At 33.4% G+C, this 8,697-nt stretch overlaps 1 protein-coding gene across 4 annotated transcripts in view; it reads left to right on the plus strand.

Moving 5' to 3' along the window:
• Positions 1-6,051, plus strand: part of LOC117110794 (dolichol kinase-like) — a 6,874-nt gene extending 823 nt beyond the window's left edge. For 2 of the 4 annotated variants that reach the window (XM_033253611.1, XM_033253612.1), the window contains exons 2-11: positions 630-737; positions 1,286-1,364; positions 1,764-2,038; positions 2,541-2,698; positions 3,050-3,153; positions 3,520-3,667; positions 3,783-3,980; positions 4,130-4,295; positions 4,417-4,509; positions 5,292-6,051. In XM_033253611.1, coding sequence (XP_033109502.1) covers positions 641-737; positions 1,286-1,364; positions 1,764-2,038; positions 2,541-2,698; positions 3,050-3,153; positions 3,520-3,667; positions 3,783-3,980; positions 4,130-4,295; positions 4,417-4,509; positions 5,292-5,518 — 1,545 coding nt within the window. In that variant the 5' untranslated portion in view covers positions 630-640 and the 3' untranslated portion in view covers positions 5,519-6,051. The remainder of the gene's footprint in view (positions 1-629; positions 738-1,285; positions 1,365-1,763; positions 2,039-2,540; positions 2,699-3,049; positions 3,154-3,519; positions 3,668-3,782; positions 3,981-4,129; positions 4,296-4,416; positions 4,510-5,291) is intronic. The other 2 variants (XM_033253613.1, XM_033253614.1) reach the window with 1 other exon arrangement.
• The last annotated feature ends 2,646 nt before the right edge of the window (positions 6,052-8,697 follow it).

An 8,697-nucleotide genomic window follows, 5' to 3' on the forward strand; every position in this document is an offset into this window, starting at 1 on the left:
TATAGTTGTCTTAGCTACTACTGTATAACTTATAATAAGTATAAAAAATTTCCATGCACTGTCCTACCAAGGAGGAGGTATAAAATATTTTATACCTCCTTGGTCCTACTCTACTGTTTGTCATTTATTTCCTCTGAATAAATGGAGATGCATGGGACTGAATTGATCAAACTTATTTTCAAAGTTATGACAACAAATATAGATGGGAGAATTATTTTATCCTCTCTGTAATCAAAATGTAAATCTAGATGATAATTTCAAGGATAGCTTCATGAATATGGTGGAAGTGGTTTGGCGCAGCAGAAACGGTTGGGTTTCCCAACCTCGAGGTTGGGGTTTCAATCCCTCATTGTGCATTTCGCTTGTGTCCCTGAGCAAGGCTCTTTATCTGCATTGCTTCTCTCCACCTAGGAGTATAAGTGGGTACCTAAGGAGGTTTGAGTGCAAAATGTGCTGATATATTTCATGCAGAAAACTATGGAATTTCCCCCATAGGCATCATTCCACTGACTGGGGTAATAATATGGAAAAGCGCTCTGAGACTTAGTTGTATAAAGCGCAATATAAAAAAATCTGCATATTATTATTATTATTATTATCAATATAATTTACATTTGTTTCTTTCTCAGGCGTAGCTACAATGTCATTAGCTGTCAAAGAAATACTTATTATCTGCCTGAGCATATTTATTTTGCTGATTGAGGAAGAGAAACATTTGACTATCCTTTTACTTGCTGGTATATTATATTTATTTATTATTTATTTAATTTTAATAATGATATTCTGTAAATGATTTGTTATTAATGCTTTTTAGTGTTTGGTCATGCTGTATTTGACTTGTATTTGATCATAAGGAAAACCCTCAAAACATTATGTTGACCTATCAGAGTTTAGTTACTTAATTAACATCAAACATTGAATCAAATCCATCAATCAGTCAATCAATCAATTAAGCAATCAATCATGTTTACAAGGACCTGGAGAGTTTTCACATCTCCTCTCTAAATGATTAATCAAAATGAACAATTTTATATCCACACATATCCCATTTGACCCTGATATAAATTATTGTAATAGTTAATATATGCACTCATTACCCTATAATAAGTAAAGTAGATAAGAGTAAATATATCTCAATAATAAGGATTCTTGATGTTCCAATCGTTTTAGGTAATTCAGAAATGAATGTGGGCCATCTTTAGGAATAAATGTCTCTTGTTTCTATGTGGAGTTGCATTATTCTATATTGTAAAGAACTTAATATGATATCTAAATTTGTCTTCAGCAGGTTTGGTTTTGGCAGGTGTGGCTCAGTGCATAACAAGTCAAGAAAAGTTATTGCAGTCTACAGGATGGGCCTTTAGGTAGGTATTCAATCTTCTGCAATGTGTAGGTTTAAAAAGCATTTTTTACTTGCTGGCTCCAGCAGACGTTTTAGTAATGCAATCATTTTGGCACATGTCCATTCAGCTATGCTGCTAGAAATATCAATATCCTGAAATATGCATCACTATCACTTCAATGCTCCAGCTGCAGAAGGCCTACTTATATAGGTTAATCATCCAACAAATCCGAATTTATTAATTGGCTTTCTTATCTCAATTCTTTTCATTCATATCCAACAACAATAATTCTGCCAATTAAAAGATGTAACAGTAGCATGCTCAATAAACAGAATGAATAGATCAATCAGCCAATCAATCAATTTGAATACTCAACAATGTAAACTTACTTTCAATGCTATGTAAATGTGTTTATTATAGAAAAGAGCGGAATTCAGGGATTGTGATTGGTGCAATGCTGATTCCTGTTTCATTTTTAGCAGCAAAAAGAACTCTTCAAGATTCAACCGCAATATATCAAGATTACCAGATAGCAAGTTTGTTGTTGTCAATAATAATGACATCATTGGTTTTCAGTTATAACTGGACGTCATCTGTTTTTAAAAGATATGTTTCTAACACTTTGTATGCATTCTGTTTGCTGTGTGTTTTTATCTGGGAGGGGAAGCGGATTTACTTTGCCAGTTTATTCGTAGGTAAAACAAATTTTGAACTACATAATTGTATTTTATTCAAAGTAACATACATTAGTTACGGTACATTTACAACTAAAATGAAGAAAAGTCTAGCCACAGCACAACACGATATGGAAATAGGCATGTTAGGTATCACATACAGAGACAGAAATACAAATAAGTTGATTCAAACATAATTTCAAGACATAATGGAAATAATTTAAAAAAATGGAAGTGGGCAGGACATGTTAGCAGAATGTCAGACAACAGATGGACAACAGCAGTTAACAGAATGGTTACCCATGAATGGCAAAAGAAACAGGGGCAGACAGCGTAAAAGATGGACAGGTGAGGAAGAGCGAACTGGCGCAACACAGTAAGAGACAGCATTGTCTCTTGTCAACATGCTGAGGCTTTCGTCCAGCAGTGGACCGACAATAGTTGATGAATATGATGAATCATGATGGTTTTTCAGATAATTTTTTTGTGCTATTGCAATATGACAATATTCATTCGTTTTTAGGATGTGTCTACTTTGAAGGCCTGATACATTTCATGCCACATAGCTTTACTATTGGAGAGGCCATGGTTGTATCCCAGGCATTAAGCTTCCTAACACTTGATGGCTGTTACCATGTGTTGCTGTCATTGGAAATGAATCCACTGTATGCCTGCTTACAGGTAAGTAAAATGGAGTGCTGTAGATTAATTTACTGTAAAGCATTGCAATGAGACTTAAAGTAGGGGCAGTCGGCCTTAGTAGTGAAATTAGTAACTGTGACAGTCAAAATCAGTAATAGATTGACTCTGGACCATCTGCATTTAGAGCATCAGGTATTCTGTTAATTTTATTGGCAATGGCAGGCTACTGTTATTGATGTTGAATGTGGAAGAAATTACAGTGTGAAGTGTGCAAATCTGTAATTGAAACAAAAAAAACTATAAAAATCGTCATATTGATTGTTATGTTAGTCAAATACATTATAGGATTAAGATTTAATGGACTTCTATAATATTTTATATTTTTATTAGGTTTTGATAAATGGCATATTAATCTTATGCATATGCCTTGCACCTGTTTTGATGATTTCAAAAGATGTTGGCAAAACTAAGAAATCAGGAAAGAATTTGGATACGTAAGTTGTATGACAGGTAGTACTGTACTATGTACATATGAACTGTATGCCAGCAAAACTTAATAGTAGTTGATTGAAAACCTTGCATCTAAATTGATTCACCCGTTGTGAAATTTGCCAGTGCGATGCGTAATTTATTTATTCAATGTTTTTTTTATGTTGTTTATAACCTAGATTTTTGGGACTATTGTACCTTTTAAATATAGGTAAAAAGTGGGCCGAGCTATCAAGATGCATGCTTGGTAATAAGGTTTAAGTTAATGTTTCTGTTATCCACAGAAAGCTTCCCATAATTATATATCTTTAATTTCATCAGTATAATTATAATATAATATATATAAACCAATAGAATTGATATCTTTTCAGATCACCTTGGTCAAGAAAACGGACATGTGTCTTCTATGGAGTAACAGTCGGTGTCGTCAGTTTAATACTTTTTCCAATGTTGTCATTTTTGCTTGGAGAATTTGTCATCATTTGGGGCTTCAACTTTATCTTTGAAACTAAAATTAGGGTAAGAAAGAGCTAGACAACATAACAGTAATGGGATTTGGCATCAAGATGATGTAAAACTTTTTTATCAGACTACATAATATCTCATAAATATAGTTTTTAAATAATACTTACAGATCTGGTTGATTGCATCATGGGTGGTTTTGGTTACAGTTGCTACACTAATTGTGTACAAAACTGAATCATCATCGACAGTGGTCCGCAAATACTTCCACCTGATAGCGGTAGCCATTTATGTGCCTGGCGTCTTTTTGGACCTAAAACTCATCTATCTTGCATCTGCTGGGGCTTTATTCATCTTCCTTATTATTGAGGTTAGTGACAGACAAAATTATTTTGATTGTTTTCCATGTTTAATGACAGATATTTTTAGGTATAATTAAACGATAAAATGCAATAAAAATAAATAAAATAAAATGAATTTATTCCGCTGATAAAATACACTTATAATTTTTTCTTGCAGATAGTACGGGTGTTCCGAGTGGAACCATTTGGAAAAATCATTCATGAAGCTTTTTCAGTTTTCATAGATGAGCGGGACTCTGGTGTTGTTATTCTGACACACATCTATTTACTGTTGGGGTTCTCGCTACCTGTCTGGCTCTACGATCATGTCAATCCAACATCAGGTATAGTATCACTAATATTTCCAGCACAAATGTCAACTTAGTTATATTTATTTAAGAGGGCCTCTGAATATCAGTTTGGGCCTTCTATGGATATTATAAAAAAGAATGTTCTTTTGTCCAGGCTTGGTACTGTACAGTGGTGTCATTTCATTGGGTGTTGGAGACACTGCCGCAGCAGTCATTGGGTCCAAGTATGGTAAACACAGATGGTCTGGTGAGTTCTTTTTATGCTCTTAAAAAATATATTTTAATTTAATAACATAGATAACTTGCTGATTTTGTTTACATTATAATAATAATGGTGGAAGCGCATATTGTCATGACCTATATGCGTATCACAATGTAAAATAGGAAAGATAAGGGGAAAAAAATCAAAATGATGTGTGGCTAGATAAACTCAGCAATAAACATTGCTGAGTTGGAATTGAGTTGCTTAGTGCAATTGACATGTCGACAAGGATGCGACAAAGTCACGAAAACCTTAGACAATGGAGGCTAGACTTACCGATTTGGCGAAGATTTTCTTTGCTATCAACCTTCTTTAAGAAAGAGAATTCAGGGTAGGCGGTATGCAAATGAATCATATATTCACAGTGTTAATCTATTTCATGTAACATGCCGGGGAAATTGTTGTAAAAGACTCTGTATTTCGCTCCCAAAGGAAAAGGGAAAAGTCACATTCAGTCAACCTTGTTGTCAGCAAAGGCCAAGTCACTAATGCGCACTGCTCGTGTAAATCTGGGTATCTATAACCAAGCATAGACATCTAGGCCTAGGCTCACGTATGTTTCGTGTTTAAACCAGCTGTCTAAGGAAATTAAAATGTCCGAGAAAAAGTTTTTGATCACGTGGCCAAAATGACGCTCGCTGATTAGTCGGTTTATCTGTCAATCAAATCTCGTTAAGATGTTAATTGAGTTGCATAGTGCCCCATGTTTCACAGGGGCAGTTGATAACAAGCTCAGAAAGGATGTTTAATGTTATTTATTTTTGCAGTTGAAACTGTAAAGACGATTGAAGGAACGCTTGCAGCCATTGTAACCCAGCTTGTAGCATGCTACTGCCTTGGTAGCATGATTAACGCAAGTTCATACACTTGGATGGCAGTAACGATAGTTGTGGTCCTCACTAGTCTCTTGGAAGCATTTACATCACAGATTGACAACATAGTCTTGCCTCTGTTTATGGCATCCATGTTCAGTGCTATTCAAGGAGTAATTTGATAAAATGGTAGAGATTTGCAACTTTTCATTAGTTGATATTGCTGAACCAACTCATGACCAAAATCAGTGCAATATTACCAGTAGACCTCTAATAACTGTGGAAGCATTTTGTTAAGATGTCAGGCTTTGATAGTTATAGTGTTCATACTAATGTGTTTTTAGGAAATGTATTTTTCGTTTTCTCGAGTCTATCCAGGCATTATAAATGGATATCTATTAGGGAATATGATTGATTTTAGAATGAAATTAGATATTGCAGAATTAGATGCACTGCGCTCCCCCAGAACGTGGAGGAGGTTGCACATTGTGGTTTTCTTTATTTTCGTACCCAAAGACCATCACATCACATGTGAAAATAAAATATCCAACAAATAATGTAAATAATAACAATAATGTTTACATTCCTACATTTTATTTCCACAAACAATTATGCAATTTAGTCATATCATTCCCTCCAAAGATTATGAGCTTCAGTGGATTATATTCATCAAACTACAATCATTATTTGTTGAATTACAGTTAAAGATAATATGTAGTACCTGTCTCTTATACACATCTAGATGTGTATAAGAGACAGCATTGGGTCCAAGTATGGTAAACACAGATGGTCTGGTGAGTTCTTTTTATGTTCTTAAAAATATATTTTAATTTAATAACATAGATAACTTGTTGATTTTGGTTACATTATAATAATAACTGTGGAAGCGCATATTGTCATGACCTATATGTGTATCACAATGTAAAATAGGAAAGATAAGGGGGAAAAATCAAGATGATGTGTGGCTAGATAAACTCAGCAATAAACATTGCTGAGTTGGAATTGAGTTGCATAGTGCAATTGACATGTCGACAAGGATGCGACCTCTAATAACTGTGGAAGCATCTTGTTAAGACAGTAAGATGTCAGGCTTTGGTAGTTATAGTGTTCACACTAATGTGTTTTTAGGAAATGTATTTTTCGTTTTCTCTCAACACGTTTTATCGTCATTGCGGACTTATAAAATCCGCATACGCCTTAAAACTAAAAGAAAATGCATACTTTTGGAGTCCGTACTGAGCTCAAAAAATCCGCAATGAAAATATAATGTGTTTCTCTCTATCCAGGCATTATAAATGGATATCTAGTAGGGGATATGATTGATTTTAGAATGAAATTTGATATTGCAGAATTAGATGCCACTGCACTCCCCCAGAACGTGGAGGAGGTTGCACATTGTGGTTTTCTTTATTTTCGTACCCAAAGACCATCACATCACATGTGAAAATAAAATATCCAACAAATAATGTAAATAATAACAATAATGTTTACATTCCTACATTCTATTTCCACAAACAATTATGCAATTTAGTCATATCATTCCCTCCAAAGATTTTGAGCTTCAGTGGATTATATTCATCAAACTGTAATCATTATTTGTTGAATAAATTAAAGATAATATGTAGTACAGTATCATGTCTGTGTTAAGCCATCAGATATTCAATTAATTGAATTATTAATTTAAAAATTTTACATAACTTATCAATATCAAATAAAACATCGTTATTTGACTGGTTTACAGACATTTTGCTAAAACGAAATGCTTAACATTAGAAGGGAATTGAAGGGTATTTGTATGAAATATAGTAGCAATATTCAATATTTTTATGTGTTACTTGTTTAGGAACATCTAATCAAATTATACAAAATAAGCAATTTGAATTTAAAAAATAAAAAGTTTATTAACTTTACATCCATAAGTATTTTGTAGGTGAAATTGCAGTTTTGAAAGGATGTACAGTTTTATATGAAAATAGTTTTATTTATATGAAAATAGTCATATTTTAAAAGTATTTGTCATTTTATCTTTAATTTTGTCATTTGTAACAGATAATCAACATAAAGTTTGAGTTACTGTGACAATAAATCTGTAATAAATATATAAGGGTTTTTAGTATGAGTTAATTGATGTTAACGTATTAATATATTTTAATGTCTGAGTTATTGAAGATGTTTTAATTATATTTCCATTCAATAAAATTTGCGGCTAGATCCATCTTAGCCATTATCCGCCAAAATAATGAAATTATTACATACAAAAGACAACACAAAATAGTACATGTATGCCTGACATTGCATCATATGGTAGGGACATTGCTATTGCAAACAACTTCGACTTCACTGTCGGATTTCAATTGGTAGTCATTCTCGTGGTATTAATTGAAATGGAAGGAAATAAGAAGAGAGAAACACAGGAAACAGGAGAGGAAAAGATTGATTAAACTGCAAACTACTGGGCATTAACTTAAATAAATTAATTTATATAATAATGAAACATCTTTAGATGAGTCTTATGAGTCGATATGATGACCATTCGTTGACCATTCAATATCGTCATTCAGCGCTGACTATGGGCTCTAACTTAAATCTTGATTGGAAAATTGTGCGACAGAACCTCCATTGATGATGGTGATACTTATTTCATTTTTTTTAAATACTTGTAGTTACTCATTTAGACTAGCGCGCCAAGTACTCGTGTAAACTCACGTTATACCACAACAACAGAAGCATGAACAAAACGTTTACACCATATTTACAATAATAGTTGGCATTACCGCGATTTTGGTTTCCAAAAGTTCCCTTGTCTGTCTTTCACATACTCGCATGTTTCTCTTTATGTCGTCGTTCTAGCTACCAGATAGCACATGGGTGGGGAATGAAGGTCAATGTATATTCCTTTTATCATTCTAAGGTAAATACAATAGCTAATTAAATTGAAACAACATAACGTTATATTAATAATTTCTGGATCGGAAGCTTCTGCTTGATGTGTAATGTAGAGTATTCAACAGAACTTGAATCTATCCTCGCTTATAAAGTGTTTAAGGACGGGACTGTTCACACATGTGTGATTATGCATTTCTGGATACTCAGTTTATTCCAACAATCAATACCAAATAGAGAGGCCTAACTGAGAGCACTTTAACCCTCGTGGATAATATATTTACTAATGGATCCACGTATCGAATCTGATATAGTGGTTTTCGATATAATCCGATTATTATCCCATTCTTTTCTGCTGATGGTGATGAAGGTATTGTGGTGCCATAGAAACGTAAGCCTATATAATTTTCTCGAATACAATTTTTAATTTTAATAACCAAATGTTAATTTGGGTGGTGTTTTCAATTAATCTTTATAT

This window comes from Anneissia japonica, unplaced genomic scaffold, assembly GCF_011630105.1.
Source record: "Anneissia japonica isolate Jap-2015-1 unplaced genomic scaffold, ASM1163010v1 scaffold2756_len2360902_cov194, whole genome shotgun sequence".
NCBI classification, from domain to species: Eukaryota; Metazoa; Echinodermata; class Crinoidea; order Comatulida; family Comatulidae; genus Anneissia; species Anneissia japonica.